At 39.0% G+C, this 22,087-nt stretch overlaps 1 protein-coding gene across 1 annotated transcript in view; it reads left to right on the top strand.

The window, feature by feature from the left end:
* The first annotated feature begins 10,016 nt into the window (after positions 1 to 10,016).
* Positions 10,017 to 22,087, top strand: part of LOC148874246 (multiple RNA-binding domain-containing protein 1-like) — a 44,792-nt gene continuing 32,721 nt past the window's right edge. Inside the window, exons 1-8 of the mRNA XM_088965193.1 lie at positions 10,017 to 10,218; positions 10,336 to 10,385; positions 10,483 to 10,590; positions 10,723 to 10,837; positions 10,999 to 11,714; positions 11,871 to 12,002; positions 12,425 to 12,514; positions 12,652 to 12,769. Of these exons, the coding sequence (XP_088821319.1) occupies positions 10,384 to 10,385; positions 10,483 to 10,590; positions 10,723 to 10,837; positions 10,999 to 11,714; positions 11,871 to 12,002; positions 12,425 to 12,514; positions 12,652 to 12,769 (1,281 nt within the window). The 5' untranslated portion in view covers positions 10,017 to 10,218; positions 10,336 to 10,383. The remainder of the gene's footprint in view (positions 10,219 to 10,335; positions 10,386 to 10,482; positions 10,591 to 10,722; positions 10,838 to 10,998; positions 11,715 to 11,870; positions 12,003 to 12,424; positions 12,515 to 12,651; positions 12,770 to 22,087) is intronic.

Here is a 22,087-nt window from a genome sequence, read left to right as displayed (position 1 = left end):
ATATTAATTCGAATCTTAATCCAATCAAAATGTTGGATAACCGAATCTAATATGGTCTGATTTAATTTTAAAAAATAATAAATTATTAAAAGGAAAATGAAATATAATAGTTGAAATAAAGAAAAACAAAAAGTATAAGTATTTTTTCAACTATTTTCATCATGTACAAAGTTTACAAAAATGCAATATAAATAACATATTATAAATAAATAATAAATAACATATATATTGTATATAAATGACACATATAAATAATTGATTTGACCATAATATTAAAAACCAATATTCAAACAATATATTGGAATTGTATTTTCTCTTGGTAAATAAGTAATTTTATTATCTCATAAATTAAATAATAAAAAATAAAAAATATAGAATTTTTTATAAATTTTATAAAAAATTTGAACATTCATTAATATTATATATTCTTCATATTAAACAGAAATATGACTGAAAAATAAGAATTATTGTTAGTAAAAATAAAAATAGCTAAAATACAAAAAAAAATGAATTAATGTCTTAATCATAGTCCATTTTCCTGGTTAAATAGGTTAATGGTTCGACCAGTAAGGTCATTTATTTGCTTACTATTATCATCATCATTTGATATTGCCATGTGCAACACACGTACACTTTTACTAGTAAACATAAAAAACCGAAAAAGCAAAGAACCAAATTGGCCAAAAACTGAAACCAATGGACAAGTTTACCGGTGGTACTGGTTTGGAATTTGGTTTAGAGAAATCGAAAAATCGATAAGATTGGTTCGGTTTGAAAAATTGTCCATAGTTCGGTTAACCAAAACGTGGACACCCCTAACGAATTGTAGGAGAGGATGGAGTGGGGAAAGGGTTCTCTTAAAGGCTTCCCACTATTCTCACATTATAGAAGTGAAATGCCTTGCTATCACCCTTTCTATTTCTTTATTTCTCCTTTCTTAATAATTTTTTTCTTTATTTATCCTAAAAAAAAGAAGTGAAATGTATTGCACCTTCCCAAACTCTCCCCATTATTCTTGTGTTTCCTATGCTTTAAAATTTCAATGTCTGTGCATCCAAAGTGATTATAGTAGCCATTAGGCATATTTATCTTGACTAAAATCAAACAATATAAGATAATAATAAACAACTAATTATGAAAATATTATTTCCTAGTTAGTTTATTGACATCGTTAGAATTGGTCAATTAGGTATAAGTTCCTGCAAGTTTCTAACCCTTTCATTTATTGAATCCCTTAATCTATGTTCCTACAACAGCCTAATATGATTACTAGAATTAGAGAGCCAAGTAATATCCACCAAGAGAAGATTTGAAATTCAAGTTTTGAATGGGTGATTGGTCAGGAATGAGTTCAAAATCCAATAAAGCCTTGAAAATACATGATAATTGATTTGTGGGCTGACACTTTGCTCATCCCATTTGGTTGAATTTCAAGTGCAAGGCGGTAGGATTGCTATTCAACGTCCTCATTAGGCACTCTAGAAGCTTTTAGAGGTCTAAGTTGTGTAATTTTTAAGAGACAAAAATGGGGTTCTCTCCATTAGATCTGTTGTAGTCTCACTATTTTAATGGAGAGAGAGAGAGAGAGAGAGGGACCACATTGTGAGGAGGAAGAAGAAAGTGGTTTTCTTGACATATGAATTGTATTTTGAAAATTTGAAGAATAGTGGATATAAAAATCAATCACAAAAAGGTACTATTGGGTTTAGGGATGGCAATTTTCCCTGTCCCCAATGGGTACTCGGGCTCCCCGACTCGATGGGGTTGGGGATGGGGACAGGGAATGCAATCCCCACCCCAACCCATCCTTGATTAATATATATATATATATATATATATATATATATATATATATATATAATTATAATAATTATTATTCATTTTTTTAAAAGATTAAAACTTAAAAAACAATAAAATACTAAAACCCTCGACAGTAAAACACAAAACACTTTGACAAAGAGAAGAACTATCTCTAAACCCTAGGTCCCTAGCTTCATGCCTTCGTCTTCCACTCTTCCTTCATCTTCATCGCCGGCCGCTGATTCATCGACCGTCATTGTTGTTGCCACTCGCCCATCAAACAAAGGACAGAGATACTCGAGCGATAGAGAAGAGCTACTCAAAGAAGAGTGGCTATTGCCACTCGTTGACCGTCATCGCTTCAACCTTCGTCTATCATCACTGTGTCATCGACCGTCGTCGCTTTCGCCCGTTGGACTCTCTCTCTCGTCTCTGACCTCAACTCTCGCAACGGTCCTCTCTCTCTCTCTCTTTTTTCTCTCTCTCTCTTTCTCTCTCTTAGTCTCAATCTCTCAATCTTTCACATATGATCCAAGATGTGTGGATACATATCTCGTCGGGGATTCGGGTCTCCAACGGGGAATTCATCCCCATTAGGGTCAGAGATGGAGGGGGGACTCCTTTCCCCGCTAGGGATCAGGGACAGGGGTGAGTTGGGGGTTAGGGTCAAAGATGGGGAATGTAATCCCTGCCCCATTGCCATTCTTAATTGGGTTTTAAAAAAGGTTTTGGGTAAATTACTAAAACCTCCATTGAAGTTTTGGATCGTTGCTAAAATCTCCCCTAAAGCTTGGTAATTACAACCGCCTCCCCTAAACTTTATTACACAATTGCAATTAAACCCCCTTTGTTAGAATCCTCTAAGAAGAGGCATGAAAATGTCCAAAATATCTGTGCAGTTACTATTAAGGTTGGTTTATAAGAAAAGGTAAGGGAAAATTTCTTAAACTATCCCTATTATTTAGCTAATTCACTAGCTCTACCCCTGCCATTACTGTAAGTTAATGTTTTGTCAAAATTCGTACGAACATGACACCACGTGACCCATAATTTTTTTAAACCCAAAGTTACCCTCTTCATCTTTTGCCCTTAGTCTTCCGGTCGAAGAATGAAAACCTAGGTACATTTCTCCAAGAATCCTATGACCCCTCATCTTCAATCATGAAGACAATCTCAGATGGTGACAACCCTCTTTTGAGTTAGCACTTTGATTCTACTACGGAAAAAGTCAGGTTAGGGCTTCAATTTGCTAGTACAAATCACAAATCTATTCTTCGATTTACTATTGTTGCCCTTGTTAGGGCTTCAATTTTACATGTGGAAGAAGGCAATAATGGGTTATTGGGTACCATAGGTTCATGCTTTCCCCATCTCAATGACTGGCAAGAATCAATGGATTACAAAAGGTCTCTTCCCATGACCCTGATGGGGAAAACCTTTCTTTGAGTTATGCATAGGGTCAAGGGATCACAAAAGAATGGCACAAGAGTACTTGCAGCTAGGAATTATGAGGGAGGTGGACCTACTTGGTTAAGAGAGTTCCGTCGCTGCAACTCCACTCCCCTATTCTCATCGACAGAGAGGGGAGTTGCAGTGGCCTAATGGTGAACTGAAAAAAGAAAACCAAGGGAGAGAGAGAGAGTTCGTCGTCGCTTGTAGAATTCGGTAACACGAAATTGACGAAGAAAATGTAGTAGTTCCTTCATTAAAATTATCAAATATATATAGGCATTTATTACAAGAAGCCAAAAGAGTCTGACGTGGCATTTACCAAAAACAACTAAAACAGATCCGTAATCAATTAACAGATTGGTAACAAACTTCTTCCCGATAATAAGCCTCATCGTAGTTAAAGCTCATCGCAAGAGTTAAGTTCATCACAAGTTGCTCATCACAACTTGTGTCAACTGGGTATTCTCCTAATACCCCCCTTCAAGTTGGAGCATGAGGATAAAAAATGCCCAACTTGGGTAAGAAAAAAGCAAATCTATCTCAACCAATAGCTTTGGTGAAGATATCTATAGGCTGAGTTGATGTAGGAAGATGAGCAGTAGTTATAACTTTAGACTGAAGGTGCTCTCGTATGAAGCGACAATCTATTTCAATGTGTTTGGTGCACTCATGGAATACTGGATTAGCAGCGATGTGGACTGCTGCCTTGTTGTTATAGTATAACTGCATCAGTTGTGGATGATAGAGACCACAATACTTCAGCCATAATACTTCATTGGTGGCAGTTGCCACTGCATGATACTTTGCTTCAGTAGACCCGATGATGGATTTCTGAGTGGTTAGGCAACTAGCCTAATTCGAGTCACAATAAGCTCACAATTGGAGATCACAATCAGCCAGAAGAAGTATACCATGCTCAGGTGTAGCCTTCAGGTATCAAAGGACATGTATTGCAATATCCAAATGTTGTTGTCTAGGGTCACTCATAAACTGGCTTAGAATGTGAACTGAATAAGTGAGTTTTGGTCTCGTAATGGTGAGATAAAGAAGATGACCCACAAGTCATCTTAAAGGATGTCAATGGGAAACATACTAAGTTTGCAACCTAGCATGCCTGCATCCTAAAGGATGTCAAGGGTATATTTCCTTTGATTGTGAAAAATTCCAGAAGAAGACTGAGAGATCTTAATGCCAAGAAAATATCAAAGGACGTCAAGTTCCTTGATTGGAAAACACTATCGTAGGTAGTCCTTAAGAGCAAAAATATGGGTTGGGTCGTTTCCGGCAACCACCAAGTCATCAACATATGCTAGTACCACAAGAATGCTGCTTGATTGAACTGAAGTAAAGAGGGTATTATCAACAATTGATTGCTTGAAGTCTTGTTGGTGAAGAGCATGAGCTAGAGTTTCAAACTAATTGTGTGAGGCTTGCTTGAGTCCATAAATGGTTTTGTTCAAGCAACATACTCACTGATCCTTAGGAGGCAGGAGTTTTGGTGGAGGCACCATGTAGATTTCTTCATGGAGAGTACCATGGAGAAAGGCATTGTCTATGTCCATCTGATGTAGTTCCCAATTTCAAGCTGCAACCAGAGTTAAGAGGCAGCGTACTGTTACTATCTTAGCAACTGTGGCATATGTCTCTATATAATCAATGCCTTTAGTTTGAGTATAGCCTTTTGCTATCAAAAGGGCTTTGTAATGCTCTATAGTTCCATTGAACTTTTACTTGACTTTGTAGACCCAAAAGAACCCAATGAGAGTCTTTTCAGTGTTAGGTTAGTCAAGGTTTAGGTATGGGTGCGCTCAAGTGCAACTATTTCAGCTGACATAGCTTATTTCCAACAATCATATTTGCTGGCTTCATTATAACAAGAAGGCTCAGGTTGTGTAGAGGGGATTGAACTCATAGTTAAAAAATTGGAGATTGGGTGGTGGGTGATGCATGAGTTAGTTTGTGATTGGAAGTGTTGGGCAAATGTAGTCAACCAAGTGTGGAGGAGGTCTCTTGGAGCGAAGTGGGTGATGGTTATGTGAGGTTGAAGGGTTAGGAACAATAGGTTCAGAAGTTGGTGAAGCGATGAAGTCCATGTCACTAGTTTGTTCGGGTAATTCTAAACTAATAGGGGGTTGTGAGCTATCACAAACTGGTTCAGTTGAAGGTGTTTGACTAGGAACTGTATCAGCCACTATATCATCGATTATCGGTAGAGGTATGGTTGATGGTGGAGATGGGTCCAAAGACATGTCCTCATCAGCAAAGGGAAATTTGTGTTCAAGGAAAATTACATCTCTTGACACAAATATCTACTTGATTGTCAAGTCATATAATATATATCCTTTTTGACCATTAGGATACCCGACAAACACACATTTGGTGGCATGAGCATCAAATTTATCATGCCCACGTCGGGATGTACTTGCATAGCAGAGATAGCCAAATGTTCAGAAATGATTATATGAAGGAGGCTTACTAAAAAGAAATTCATATGGTGATTTCCCAACAAGTATTAGATTAGGCAAGTGATTAATGATGTAAGTTGCTATCATAATACATTCTCCCCAAAACTCGATTGGCAGGTGCGCTTGGAACCATAAGGCCCTTGTTATCTCAAGTAAGTGTCAGTGCTTGCGCTCAATGATCCCATTCTGTTGAGGGGTGTCTATGCAAGATGTTTGATGTAAGATTCCATGTGTTGTCAAGTAATATTGAACATATCCAGAGAGAAATTTGGTTCCATTATCCAAATGGATATACTTAGCTTAGGCATTGAACTATGTTTTCACCATTTCACAAAACATTACAAGAAAAGAACAGACATCTGATTTATATAGTAATGAATATACCCATGTAGCTCGAGTACAATCGTCTATGATTATAAAAAATAATGAGCTCCAGAATGAGATGGAGTGTGATAGCGTTCCAAAATATCACAATGTATAAGTGTAAACTGGGCATCAAATCTAGTATGAGTAGTAGGAAAAGAAATACGTGTTTGTTTTGCTCAAAAGCATATGTCACAACAATCATCATTTGGTATAGTAATGTGCAATTCCGGAATCAAAGCAAGTTTCTCATAAGAAGCATGTCCCAACCTTGAACGCCATATGCGTGGATCATGTGGGTGGGTACTGTGCAATGAAAAAGATGGTAGAAAGGAAGCGAAGCGATACAGCTCATCACGCATCAGGCCCACACCAATCACTTTCTTGGATGTCATGTCTTGAAAGGCATAGAAAGTGGGAAAGAACAACACAACACAATTCAGGTCTTTGGTAAGTTTACCAGCATATGTAAGATTGCATTGGAATCTTGAAATGAATAACACGTCCTTCAATACTAGATCTGAAGACAACGCTATGTCACTTTGTGACTAAACCGGTAATAGTATTCCATTTGGCAACTAAACTGGTTTCAGTGTTGATGCCAATGTAATAGATGTAATAGCAAATTCAGAATTAGCGGGAACCATGTGATTTGAGGCCCCACTATCCAAAAGCCAAGAAGTGGTAGTGATTTTACCTGCAAAGTTAGTTGAGAAAGTATGTTTATCTTTGTTCAGAAGATTAGACAGACTGTTGATGGTGCTTAATAACTATTGATATTGTTCCTTAGATAGGTTAGAGGAGAGGCTCCTTGGACTAAGTTCATGCTAGCAACAACCTTTTCTTGATTGTTAGTGTTATTCTTGGATGCGGACTTTGATCGAATACCCTAATTCGGTGGATACCCGAACAATTCAAATTAGCGGTCCTTGTTGTGACCTTGTTTTTGCAGTGATCACAATGGATCTTGGACTTTTCTTTTCCTCCTTTTGGGTTGAATTTTGGACCTGCCACATGAAAAGCAACAACCTCCGTAGTTGGACTGTGTTGGGCAATTAAAGACTGATGCCTTTCTTCTTGTGATATAAGTGCATAGACTCTAACGATGCTCAATAGAGGGTCCATTCTCAAAATGCTCGATTTGATGTCGTTAAAATTTTCAATCAGACCCATCAAAAATTGATACACCTTATCTCTTTCCTGTTCTGTAACAAAATTTTTCTAGATTCCACAAGTACACAACCCGCAGGTACATAATGGTCTAGCAATGTAGCTCCCAAAATGCCTTGAGTTTTGAGAAGTAAACAGAGACAGGGAGATTTTCTTGCCTGAGTAGCATGAGTTGTCTCTTGAGATGAAAGATCCTTAGTGCATTTCCTTGTAAGAACCTTTCATCCAAATCTTTCCATATTTTTTGAGCATTTTCAACATAGATTATGTTTTCATGGAGATCTTTGGCTAAAACATTGAAAATCCATGACACCACCATGGAATTACATTTCCACCAGGCGAGGAACTCTGCTTGATTCGCCGGATCTAACTTTTGAATCATTCCATTCACGAAGCCAATCTTGTTCTTGGTGCTGAGAGCATTAATCATTTCTCTTCGCCAAGTCATATAGTTGTCTTCATTAAGAAGACAAGAAACAAGCACTATGCCAGGGTTGTCAGAAGGATGGAAGTAGAAAAGTGAATTCTGATCACTGAAAGAGGAGATCTGATCATCAACAGTGAACATATTGTTTCCACACTTATTCACGACTATCCTTGTTGATGGCGAAAAAGGGAAAAACAAGAAGAAGAAGATTGGAGTCAAGAAGGGCAAAACAAGAAGCAGAGGAAGACTGGAGTCAAGAATCGAATTTTTCTGCAAGAATTGGAATTTTCCGAGATGGACTGGGGCTCTGATACCATGTAAAACTCGGTAACATGGAATTAACAAAGAAAAAGTAGTAGTTCCTTCATTAAAATTATCAAGTATATATAGGCATTTATTACAAGAAGCCAAAAGAGGCTGACGTGACATTTACCAAAAACAACCAAAATAGACCCGTAATCGATTAACAATTGATAACAAACTTCTTATGAGAGTAAACCTCATCACAGTTAAAGCTCATCGCAAGAGTTAAGTTCATGGCAAGTTGTGATGTGCGTCAACTGGGTATTCTCCTAATACCGCTGGTTAGGTGTCAAGAGTTAGAAGATGAACAGTTCCAATGGCGACCTCTGTTTGCAACTATACAACTCAAACACACTGATCGGAACCGTTTCATTTGAAGAATTTGAACTAGAGGTCAGCTTGAAAATGGCAATCAATGCATTGAAAAAAGCCATCAAGGCACTAAAATAGCCAAAAGTGATTCTTTTCTTCTTCCATCTTATCGTCACACAAATTGTTCCTGTTTTCTCCCCCTTCTCTAATGTTTACTTTGTTTTTTTTTTATAGGCTAGGTTGATCTCCTCCTTTATTCTGATTCTCTTAACCAGAACTCTTTCCAAAAGATAAACCTTATGTTTTGTTTTCTAGTTATTTGTTGCTTGAAATAAAAAAATCTAATGACATGAATAGTTGCCGGCTCTTTTCAAGCAATGTTACCTTCAACACTATGGCCTTGATATTTGGGTGTAAGAAGAAGATCTCTACTTCCGCCAAGAAAGAAGGCAAGGAAGGTGAAGCTACCACTTAGGAGGCAAAGAAAAGCAACCATGTTCCGAGGAAACTTGAGAAGCAACAAGGTCACAACTCACAAGCTTGACGCACATATTGAGGAATGGTTCAATAGTGGTCGTTTGTTGGCTGCAATTGCATCTCGACCTGGTTAGTGTGGTTGAGCTGATGGATACATCTTGGAGGGTAGAGAAATTCGAATCTACATGAAGAAGATCTAGAGGAAGAGAGAGAAGGGTGCAGGAGATGTTGCTTAAGAAAGGGAAGGGTGTTGGTTGTAGTTGCCTGTGAAGAACAATAGCCAAAAGACAAAAATTATTCTCTGATTATGGCGCTGTTGCAAGTGTTAGAGTTTTCATTCTTTTCTTTTGTTCTTTATTCCAGAATAAAAAATGAAGGAATTGCTAACATTCCGATCTTGAATTTCATCAGAGATTGTGCGGCGAGAAGAGGATTAGTGGGGTTGCTATTGAACTACTTGGGGAGTAAGGGCAAAAGGGACATTTCATCATTTCTGTTACAATTTAACGGTGTCGATAATTGTTAGAAATAGTAAGGGTATTTTAAGACAATAGTCAAATAATAAGAGTACAATTGTCAATTAACTAAACAATGGGGCTAATTTAAAAAATTTGTCTAAAAAATAATATAAACTTTATGAAAACTGAACAAAAAAAAGAATTTAAAATTGTAGTTTTACCTTTGAGCATGAAGGGAAAATCTGAAAAATAAATCAATTTTAGAAAGGTAGAGAAAACTTGGAAAATAAACATTTTGGCCAAAGTAACTAGATAGGTAATTTGGACATTAAGGGTCTGTTTGGTTTCAGTAGCAACAGTAAAGTTTAGAGAAAACTTCTGGGAAGGTTATTGCAATTTATAAACCTTAGGGGAGGTTTCAGACTTTCAGTAGCAACAATATACTTTAGAGGAGGTTTCAGCAATTTATCCAAACAGAAGACTTAAGGATCTGTTTGGTTTGCTTCTGGAATTGGAATTAGAATGATATATTCTTATAGCCAGTTTGGTTGAGATGGGAATTGAAACCAGTTGGAATGGATTTCTTCAAATGGGAATCCTTAGATGGGAGAATGCCATTTCATGGAATTTCGTTTCCTCCCGAACAAACAATTGGAACTAGAATAAGTCAAATAAGTCATTCCGATTTTGATTTCAGACCACTATTCCTATAAACCAAACGGGCCCGTAGTATTTGTCAGAAAAGTTGAGTCCTAAGTGAATTTGGGTAATTTAAGAGATTTCTCGAACAGAAAAACAGTTCGAAAAACCTCTTTTTTTGGGGTGAACTAACCTTAAGGAGAACGTAGCCTCCAGAATCTCAAAGTCGGTCGATTGCTGCCACCATTCCAACTTCACCGCTGGCCGTTGGTCTGCTGCTTCATCTCTAAGTCGACGAACGTCTCAACACCAGTCCACCTCCACAACCACTATTCAGAGCATCATAGACCATGTGAGACGCAGAGTTTTTCGTGAAATATGATTTTGATATATAGTAGGAATGGTACATCTAGGAGATTACTGCTCACCCCCTAACAAACTCCCTTCTTTTCTCTGTTTCGAGAAACAGCTAACTACCACTGCTCTATCTTAAAGTCTGATTGTGAACTAAGTAACAATGTGAGCACATTCTCTTCCAGAATCACGCTTTTCTACTCTTTTCTTTTTTCGATGCCTTGGGTGTTCTTTTTGATTTATTTTCCTATTATGTTCTCAGGTCTCGGATTTGTGTTAAGAATATTCCTAAATATATTGCGGAGGATCGCCTCAGAGAGTTCTTCTCTCAGAAAGGGGAAGTAACCGACGCAAAAGTGATGAAGACCAAGTAATTTGATCGAATTCTCTTTCCCTTTTTGCTTCTTTTTTTTATTTTCAATCGTTCACTTATTCATTCTTGTTTGATACTTGATGGCTATAGTTCTAGTATTAATTTTGTCTGTTTTTTGGGTCAATTCAGAGATGGTAAGAGCAGACAATTTGCTTTCATTGGGTTTCGGACTGAGCAAGAGGCAGAAACAGCTCTTAATTACTTCAATAACTCTTACCTAGATACTTGTAGAATTACATGTGAGGTTTGTAATTTTGTCTTAAGAACTTGTTCATTTCCTTGATTTTATTCTTTAGATTCAGTAGGAATTAAGATAACAAGAGTGCAAATATAAGTTAAGGAAGCAAGGACTGGACCTTTAGCAACATGAAATTTAATTGAAATCAACAAATATCCTTACATCAGGTAGCTCGTAAAGTTGGGGATCCAAATATGCCTCGTCCGTGGAGTCGATATTCAGTAAAGAAACAAGAAGAATTGACTAAGGAGAACAAAAAGAGTACTGGTTCCAAAAGTTCAAAAATTTTGGATTCTAAAGGCAACACAGAGAATTCTAAAAAGGGCAGTGAAAAAAATGACTTAAAGCTTCAAGAGTTTCTTCAGGTTATGCAGCCACGGTCTAAATCAAAGTTGTGGGCTAATGATGAGTTGGGAGCTCCATTTCTTGACCAGAATGGAAAGGTTGATGGAAAGCAGAATATGTCAGGCAAGGGAGGCAGAAAACAAACAGCTTTGGTGGAGGCTGAATTTAATGAAAATGATGAAACAGAAAATGAGCCCTCTGACTATCATGCAACAAAGCACTCACATGATCTAGCTCGTGATGAGGTTCTCTCAGATACGGATTACTTCAAGAGTAGAGTTAAGAAAGACTGGTCAGACTCAGAAAGTGAAGAAGATGATGATGATTGCAGTAACAGCATTGATGAGAAAGTAGATGAGGAGCTCCTTGATGCCCATAAGGGTGCAACCCTAGAGGAGAATGTTGAAAAAGAGGCACCTTCTGAAGAATCTGATGGTGAAATGGTTGCTGGAGAACTGTCATCAGAATTAAAAGATGAGAAAGAAGAAGTTCTGAAGACTGGTCGTCTATTTGTTCGTAATCTTCCATATAGTGCAACGTATGCTTATCTTGATTTTCCTCTCTCTAGAAGTTATATCCTGGGAAAATGTTTATCTGTTATATGAAATCAATATGAACATAAAATTTTATTAGAATTTAGAATTATTTCAGATTATTTATTCTAATTGGCCTTTTGTGTTTTAATGAAATTCAGTGAGGAGGAGTTGGTGGAGCTATTCAGCAAATTTGGTGATGTCTCACAGGTCCATATAGTAGTTGATAAAGATACCAAGCGGTCCAAAGGAATTGCTTATGTTCTTTATTCACTTTCTGATTCTGCAAATAGGTAATAATTTTCATTTTCAAATTCAAAATTTATGGTATTTTCACAATGATATTTGATAAAGCCTAATTTCACTTTTGGGACTATGACGTACAGAATTTGTTGTATAAAGAAAGATATATTTATATCTCCTGATTTGTTTTTTTTTTCATTTATTGTAAGGACATCCTGCCTTTTTTTTCTTTGCAATCATTTGTGTCATCGCTTGAGCTAGATGCAAATGTTGGCTCGCATTTCAAGTTTATAATTTTGATTTCACAACATCCTCATAAAAAAAATTTGATTTCACAATTGTTAATCTTAGAAACCCCTTTCCTGTTTTCCAGTGATTTTGATCATTTTATGTCTGTCACCTACCTATGTGTAAGTTATGTTTCTCAATGACCTTACATCTAAAATGTAATTATTTGTGTTTATTATTTCAGGGCACTAGAAGAACTAGACAATTCTATATTCCAAGGAAGACTGTTGCATATTATGCCATCAAAACAACGAATTCCTTCTGAGAAGAAAGGGTTAGTGTTGTTAGGTGTTGAGCTACATTTATCATTTATGTTATTGTTACTTGTTTGTGCTTCGTTTGTAGCTTTCTTCATGCAAATATTTGATGACTAATAAGGAACGTCTATATTTGGACTCACCTACTCTCCAGGTTTGATGTCAACCAAGAAGCAAAAACTTTTAAGCAACGTAGGGAGGAACGGAAGAAGGCAACTGAAGCTAGTGGAGATACACGAGCATGGAATAGTTTGTTCATGCACCCTGATACAGTATGCCCAATTTAGAAGTTACATTTTACTATGAAAAAGAAATTGCATTTTTCCATCATATATGCTTACCTTGTAACTAAGCTGAGATATTAGGAATCTAAATTGTTTATGAAGCCTATCTCTTTTAGAGGGAAACTCTTCTAAGTTTCTGTTCCTAGCAACCCACCCAAAACTTCTCAAAGGAACTAAACCTATCTTTAGTGACTAGGCTGTTTTCTTTCTTTCTTTATTTTTTTGGGTGATTGTCACTACTAGGTCGAATAGACTTTTTTTTTTCTTTTTTCTTTTTTTTTTCCGAGGTAAACTTGGAGGGAGGGGTGGGCCAGTGGGGAGGGTGACAGTGGAACTTGATCCCTGGTCAGTGGGAACTATGTCCACAGCTCTAGGTTGTTGCTCTTGTCTTTTACATATAGTGTCACTTCATGGTATGAGCAAGTTCTGGATCCTTAGCCTCTTAATTGTTTGCTTTCTGTGACATACTGAGCACATTATCTTATTGTAAGCCAGCCCTAATGTTTCATGATGAGGAAAATAGTGGTGAAGGATGTGGGTGAACTGAACTGTAGATTGGAAGTTGGAACTTTTGAGAGCCAATTTGGTTGGAAGATTTGCTAGTATTGGCCCAGAGACAAAAAATGTTGAACTTTGGGCAGAAGCAAAATAGGAGCTGGCAAGATCATTGGGAATTAGAAAGGTGAATGTAGGAATGCATTTTAAAATAGGGAAGAACCTGAGAAGGTTTTGGCATTTGAAAAACCCAAGTTAGACAATCAGAACTGTGTATTGGATGTTGCTATCTGTTGGTGGGGTTGATGAAGTATACAACAGAAAATAAGTTGGTATGGACTATGGACAAACCTAGCAGGCATTCCTTTACATGCTTGTTGCATACAAATGTGTAATAGGAGATGCATGCGGCAGCCGGCAAGTTTCTGACAGTTGATGGGCATATAACCTGTGACAACTTGATGGTGGCTAGATTATTTTTAGAAGCAAAAGAGATTGAAGACATTTTGTTGCTGTGCGAATTGATGTTTGCTGGTAAAGTGGTAAAGAGGGAGGATGAGACATGTTCCCAGTTGGTGAACAAGATTGGGGGAAGAGATCTGGGCATAGAATAGAGGGTAGTGAGCAAGATGATGCAGATTTTAAGAAGGTGAACAGTCATTTGAATGTGGAAGGTGAAACTTTGGGTCAAGCAAGGTTCAAAATTTCAATATGATGCACCCTGTATCGGCAGGCCCCTGAAACCCCAAATAAGGGTTGCTTCAGATTTTGACCAGTTTCACGGGGTAGGCAGGCCTAAAACTGACTCCCTGAAGCAGTTTTGAAAAAGAAAAACTGAAGAAAAGATTTATTAGGTATTGAAACACTTGATATGCCTGTTTGTGTGTATCGATACTTTGAACCTTGGGGTCAAGGAAGGGGCAGAAAAGGAATTTTGATAAGGAGACATGGGGCAAGAGGTAGAGGGGATTTTTGATGGGAAGTTGAACCCATGGAGGTTTAATGATACAGAGGGGAGTCAGTGGTTCGATCATAACAAGAAGACAAGTGATTGACACATAGGGAGAGCTGAGATGGATATGCCACTATTTGATGCATAAATGAGAGTTATAATATAAGTGTAGGCAAGATGCAATGAATAAAAAGTTTAAAAGGAAAAAATGGCCAAAGAAAGTCTAGGATCAAAAAGGAAGAGGGAAGTGAGAAGAAAAGGGAGGTAAGCCAACAGATGAAGGGTGATGCTCAGAGAAGGTGAAATGGGCAGAGGTTTGGATAGGGATTATTGCAAGATCTGAGAAAAATGAATGTAGATAGTGAGAAGAAAAGGGAGGTAAGTCAACAGGCAAAGGGTGATGCTTGGAGATGGTGAAAGAGGCAGAGGACTGGATAGGGATTATTGCAAGATATGAGAAAAATGAATGTAGGTAGAATGGAAGACCAGACCTAAAGATAGAAGTGAGTTTCAACGAGAAAGCAAAGAAAAGAAAGAGTACAAAGTCAGCTAGTGGCAGGCAGTAGAGCTTGGGAATACAAAGGAGGCTGCTACAACCAAAGGAAAAGAAGTGTGTGGACTGAGGCTCAACGATGTACCAGAGTCATTGGCAGCAGGGGAGAAGAGAGGGGGTGGCAAAGAGTTTAAGAAAGGTAAGCTGTTGGAGGATGGCTTTGGTTTGAACTCCATCGAGTCCCACACCTAAGACATTGTTGAACAAGGTTAGCAGAAAGGATGAGTGAGAGAGAAGGAAGAGGGTGTATGATAGGTGGTTGAAGTGTTTGGGTGTAGCAAGGATGGAGATGAAGGGAACGATAAAGTGGTTAAGGAGGAACAAGGGTGAGGATTCTGTTGTGGTAAGATGTCTGACACAGGGCTGTGGATGATATCTATCAGCAAGCTGTTGAGTCTGAGGCTCAAATATTAGAAGGAAATGAAGGTGATACTGAATGATTTGTGTATACAAGAAGATTGTACGATACTGGACCTCTAAGAGATGAGTTGCATGAAGAAGGGGAAGATGTAAGACGTGTTAGAGGTGGGGGGTGAAGGTCCAGACTGCTCTAGTATGGAAGAAAGAGAGGTAGTGTTGGATGAAATGCTTGAATTAGAAGAGTATACAATAAGGGAATTCATGGAATTAGAAGAAGAGTGGAGGACAAAGGACCATAAAATGGAGATAAAGATAATAGAAAAAAAGGTCAATGAAGATGGGGATCAGAGGCATGTGACAGATAAGGGAGGAAGGGATGTCTAGGAAGGAAGAGGTGGTGAGGTGCTAGTGATCAGAGAGAATAAAGTGAGATTGGGGAATGGCCTATGAGAGAAGCTAAAAGAGGGGTGAGAGGGTTACAGAAGAAAGAAGAATCCAGAAGTGGAAGAAGAAATGAAATTAATAACATGGAGTTTTTGAGGTCTTTGGGAAGAATGCAAGTGGGCAACATGGTCAGAAAAGATTAGATTACAATATTGAAGTTTCAATAAACAAACCGGAAGAAGTGGAGAGTGGAATAAGTAATGAGGTCTGGTGAAATAATGTTGAAGAATGGGTGGATCTGTGGAAGTACCTTCAGAATTCAGTATGCTAGGCTGGGGAATTCTAATGTTTGGGAATCCAAATTTATTTTGTAAAATTGGTGAACTGAAAGGTAGATTACCAATATGCATTTTCTTCAAGAATGTAAAAGGGGATCAGTTGTGGGTGCTTTCAAATGTGTATGCATTTGATGAGAGGGGGAAGGGAGGATGTGTGGGAAGAGTTGAGATAAGTGGTACATGGAGTGTGCCATGCTGTTTTGGGGGTGACTTTAATGTGGTGAAATCAAAAGACCCAAATTCATTAGCACAAATGTGGTGGTGGATCCTCTCAGAACAACACAAGAAGCAATCTTTGCTTGGACTTGTTGAAGAAAGGGGTGGCAAAGAAGAAAGTGGGGGGGATTCATACCTGCGAGGGAAAGTGACATAAATATGGAGAATAAAGAAGCGGGGGCTTCATTCCTACATGAGATGTTGGGCATGGGAGGGTATTGAATATAGGGGGAGGTGGAGGAAGGCTTCATACTTGTGATGAGATGGTGGGAGGAAGTTGTGGTAGAGAATAAGAGATTCGTCCTAGGGAATCTAGAAGGGTAGCAACACTGAAAGTAAGGGAAGACAAGAATTTGATGGTTCAAAGGTTTGTGGATGGTGCGGTTCACACTACAAAGACTTGAGGTTGGAAAAAGTGAGTTCAGAAGGGAATGGAAGAGTTACTTGGTTGGGAAGAGATTTAACAAAATTGTATGCTTCTTGATGTTAACTGAAGTTTTTGGCAGCAGTGGAAGGCAAATAATTTGTTTTCCAGAAGGGAAAGGAAAACAGGGTTGACTTTGATAGCAGAGCTATTGCAAGAGTTTGTGGTGAGGAGTTTGAAAGGATCTATTGGGTGACGAGAGGAGAAAATAAGGGGAATGGAGGTCAAGGGCTAAACTGGAACTGAAAAAGAAGGATCGGAGGTATCGATTAATGGCTCTGCTACATTTCCAAAGCCTTGCTTGGGGAGAAATAAGGAGGATTGTAATAGAAAAATGGTGATCATTGCTAAGAAAAAGGTAATGGACTGGAAAAGAGTGTTGGCTTGGTCATGCGGAAGATTCAAATTGAAGAGATGACAATTCTAATGCTCTTTGAAGACAATTAAGGCAGTGCTTGACCTGGGGGAGTTTTAGGTGGATTTCATGATAGTAAAAACAGTGGAAGGAGCTGTTAGAGTGGAAAATTGGTCCCCATCTTGTAACAAGAAGGAATTAAAGAAGAATGCTTGGTCCCGAAGCTTTTTGTGCTTCCGTTCAGTCTATGGTTGGACCATTGGAGCATGTCTTTGAGAAGATTGCAATTGTGTGTGGTGGGGTTCTTGAAGCGTTGTACACACTAGACCTGCACACAGCTAGAATCAAAATCATTGGTGCCAACTTTGATAGAACCCCTTGATGCTTGGATCTATCTATAGAGGGGATATGGAGGAAGGTTTGGGTAGCTTGGAAACTGAATTGATGCTCTGGTTGCAAGGGTGAGAGGTTGAAGATGACAGTGACGTGGCATGGAAACTGACATGTGGCAGGGTAAGAGGGGGCAAAGAAAAGGAAGAACAGAAAAATAAAAAAATGGGGAAGTTGGTGGGTCTCAAGTGAGGGTAAAAACAACTCATACTGTTTTAGGAAAGGAATCAAAAGCATTTGAATTACATCCAATGGCCAATAATTTGTCCTACGTGGATATTTTAAAGTTAAGATGAAGATGGGTCTAAAGAAGAACCAAAATGTGTGAGACAACTGAAGTGGGGTGGTAGGGCTTAATCAAATGAAGGAAGCCATTTTGTTCTGGGGACTGTAGACTATGCGAAATATTAAGTGTGCACGTGACTGGAACTAATTTAGGTTTATAGGGAGATGATAAGTGTAATATATCATTGTCTCCCTTGAAGAAAGTTGAGGAAAAGAAGGTGGGGAGGTTATGCTGGAGTAAAGTCACTATGTAGTGGTTCCCTTGCATTTCTACCGAGCAAGAACACCCTAATCCAGATATTTTCATTTTGAAGAACTCAGCAATGAAACAGGTGATATAAGGTGGGTGAACTTAGAGGATAAAGATGATGGAAGCAACTCAGAGGATGCCTCTAGCATCAACAGTATGGAGGAAACAGTGCATACTAGTGTGGGCCAAGATGACTTAGCTTGACAGAATTGTTCAATGAGAATCTCCAAGAAGTCTTTGAAGGAGGTTTGGAAGATGAAGCAGAGAACTGGTTGACTGATAAAGGAGGGATGTCGGCGTTCTAGTCCAAGCAACACATAGGGACCTCAAGCAGTCAGAACGAGAAGGAAACCAGCTAATTTGCCAGATTTTGATTAACCTTGCAATTCTCCTATGGAAACTCTTCAATGAGGTTAGACCAACAAGGTAGTAGGCATGCGTAGCCTTCCATAACAGGAAAAAGGATACTTTGTTGTGGTCTTCTTCTGCAGTTGTTTCTGCCCTGGCTCCCCCAGGTACTTGTGTTCATTTGATTTTGGGTACTAATGGCTGTTTTGTTAACTGTGCAGAAACACAGTTATCCCATTCCTTGTCTGCTAAGCCCATTGTAAATGATTCTGATGGTGAAAGCTATAAGCTAGGGGGATAGGGGAAATTTAAAAGTTGAGAAGTAAAATAGAATTGAATCTAGTCATGAAATAAAGTTTATTGTTACTGATAAAAAAAAGAATCTAGTCATGAGGGAGAATGGGGTAATAGTCAGGGTAATGAGGGCAGCAAATATTGAGATTGTTGGGAGAGGAAGCAAGCAACAAGATGAATAACCAATGAATTGGGCCTTATGGTAAAGAGGGATCACTAGTAGAGAGAGTTGCAAAAGATAAAGAAGACTTAGAGAAAAAAGAGGAAGTAACAGGGGAAGAAAAAGAGGAGAAAGAGATAGAAATGGGATTGAAGATGGTCAGGAGCCCGTGGTGGAAATAGCCAATGAATTGGGCCATATGGTAAGTTCCACAAAGGAACTAAAATCCTATGTTAGGAAAGGCAAGGAGGGAGGTGGTGGCGTAGAAGACGGTGGGGAGATAGATTTTAGCAATTGGGATGATGATGTCTTGCTTCTTTTGTTAGTTTAGAGTTGAGTCTGTGAGGAGAGCTTTGGTTAAGTTGGATGTGAAGTTGATGTATGAGTTTTTCTTTTCTGGCAAGGTGGTTGAAAGTGTTTTTGTTCAAGGTGTTAAGTTAGCACCTTACAGGGTTGTAACCGGTTTCTTTTTTCTTTAATAAAATTTCTCTTCTACTATCAAAAAAAGGAAAGGAGAGAGGTAAGACAAGGAAAAAAATGAATGAAGTTGAGAGGTTGGTGAATGATGTTGAAGGTGACAAGGAATTTAGTGTGAGGAAGGGTAGGAGGAAAGGAAGTTACTAGGGAAGGAGGATAGGCAATTGGGGTTTGCTTATAGTTTGAGTTTCATGAAGATCTTAAGCTGGAATGTGAGTGGTTTGGGGTTTAAGATTATAGAGAAGCCTGAGCATGATGGTTTAAGAGTCTAAGCTTCAACAGTTGGATGCGAGGTGGGTAAGGAGCTTATGGGGTTTAAGTGGAGTTAACTTGTGGTGAGAGGAAACAATAGAATGTTTGGAAGAGTTGGTGGGTAATTTTAAGGTGTTTGTAAAATTGAAAAATTTGAATGATGGGTTTGTGTGGGTGTTGACTAATGTTTAAGGTCCTAACTCATATTGGGAGAGAACATGATGCGGGAAGAATTGGCAGACATTAGGGGATTGTGGGAAGGACCTTGGTGCTTAGGGGGTGATCATGCGAGGACATCAGCAACAGAAGAGGCAGATTCTCAACAATAGGGCAATAATGAGGTTTGTGATGAGGAGTCGTAGTCAGGATTTGGTTTTGAGGTTGGAGTTTTGGCAATGATGGATTGTTTATAGAGCAGACTTCATCAGATTATGCATTTGAAGAGGTGATGACAGATGATGTAGTTTCAACAAGGACGCAAAATCAAGAAGACATTAGTTGTTTTGAGTAAGAGTGGGGTTGATTTTGGGAAGTAATCTCTTTGGGTGGAGGGTACCCCTGGACATGTAAGGGGGTTGACTCTTTCAAGTTGGGGGAAGGCTGCATCGATCTAGGTGGGGAAAATGAAGGTGCTGAGAGTTCCAACGAAATTGAAGGTTCAAGTGGAGATATAGTGATGTTAGATCCTGTGACAGAAGTGGTTATTGGAAAGCTGGGGGTGGATTTGGGGAGGAAAAGGGATGTAAGTACAACAGATGGGGCTAGAAATGGTGGAAAATCTTTGGTGAACTTGAAACAACCCAAAGGATCAAATAGTGGTCATGTCACTGAAGTTTTCTATCAGTTGAAAGATGGTCTTTTAGGAGCTGGCCATTGCAGTAAGTGAAGGGATGAGAGATCCATCCCATGGACGCCCAAAGATTGCGGAATAAGGGGGCGAATTTCAAAAAATTTTTCTCTCCCTTCAATTGGGAATCACATTCCCTATTTAGAAAATCATATTTTCAAGGATCATTCTTGAACCTTAAACTGAACCAGATCTGAACCAAAAGGAATAGGAGAGAATTATACCTGATACGGAGAAGTAATATCTCCCAATGAAGGTGTTCACGCCCAAGGAAGGATCCAAAGACTGCTCCCACTGAAGATGGCGTAGTGCAGGATGGAGCAGAATCAATAGTGTTCTTCCCCAAGAACACTGTCCTTCGCAAGAATCAGTAGAATGGTACGTGAGCACAGCTTCCTTTTCAATCATTTCTCAAAGAACTGATGTCAAGATCCAATCTTGACTTCTCCCACAACTAGAGATCGAACTGGCAAATAGTGCGGCAAAAACAGGGAGGCGGCAAGAGAGTATTCGCAGGGTGCAGAATTCTCTCTTCTTGATTTCAGCACTAAAGAGGATCTGATGTATATCTCCTAAAGGCTGCCGCCCCCTCCTTCCTTTGTTAACTTAAAAGATCAGCTTCTAATCCCATTAGGAGCTGCTTATCCAAATCATATTTGGATCAGCCTTCTCTTCTAGTGATAAGGATAAACCCTTATCTTATCTGCAGATTAGATTAGCTTTCTCCTAATCCCATTAGGAGGTTTCTAGATCTGAATCACATTCAGATTTGGACTTTCTGAGTGGATAGGATTAAGACCCTATCTTATCTGCTAATCTATCTCAGAATTCGCCCCTTTAATTAACTAAATAAATAGCCCAGTTCGAAATGGGCTTTAGGCCCATTAAGCTTATGTGCTCACTTAACCTTCCTAACTGCTGCCCAGTTGGGCTTCCTTGTATGGCGTGGGACCCAAGCATTGATCTACACATCAACCACATGGGTTCGGCCCAGCCTTTGTTACAAGGCCTGGTCGAATACACTGTTAAAGACAGTGCACCCCCTGAAACCCATCGAATGGGCTCTATGGGCCCAACACTTACCCTAAGTGGTCCTTGGGCCAAGCCACCTTGTAACACCCAGGGACTGTGGGCAGATGCAAGATTAGCCCATCAGGTATTATCCTCAATGGTCTTACACTTAACCTCTCAGCCCTTAATGATCATACACTGCCCGACAAGAGAGGACCTCTCCCTCGGCTGCAAGGAACAGTGTTGCACTCTCTACTTATATGGATCCCGGGAATTAAAACCTTTTTGCAAACATTTTAGAAACCATAATATATATACTTTTAGATCTCATATAAAATATACTTTGCAAAACAAATCTCAACGGTTGAAATCGACTACCGGCAGTCTTGGTTTCCAACAGTGAGAGTGCATCCCCGATCATTACCTTTGTCCGACAAAGGGGCTGATCCTGTCACTATGATCACCCACTCAGATGAATTCTCGGATTGTCCCAACATACCCAGGTTTTGACCTCCGCTAAGGATCTCACTGATTGGTACATCAAAGACAGCTCGATCCGACACCTAGTGCAGTATCATAATCGAGTCTAGGGGTCGGGTGTAATTTTCCAGTTTTGCCCATCAATCTCCAAGGTCCAGGGCAATACTGGAAATCTGGTCCAGTTCAAAGATTCAATTAATCCCACACTGTATGTGCCTAGGGTCTCACCCCGGTAGTCGAGACAAGCCACTCCAACCGACTTGGTGGCACCACAGTGTCAGCCTTGTCAGGATAGGTCTCCCCAGACTGACCCACTGGCTGTGAACATTCTAAACTAACACGAGTCTCAATAAGTGTCCAATTTAAGGGTATTACACAGAAACATACCAAGGGAACATGAATCAAATATGCACTTTTATTCATTTACAATAAACT

The sequence above is a fragment of the Nelumbo lutea genome, chromosome 1, assembly GCF_056320005.1.
Source record: "Nelumbo lutea isolate HS-2025 chromosome 1, American lotus-T2T, whole genome shotgun sequence".
Lineage (NCBI taxonomy): Eukaryota > Viridiplantae > Streptophyta > Magnoliopsida > Proteales > Nelumbonaceae > Nelumbo > Nelumbo lutea.
The sequence above is the reverse complement of the archived record's forward strand: the minus strand, read 5'-3'. Positions and strand labels throughout refer to the sequence as shown.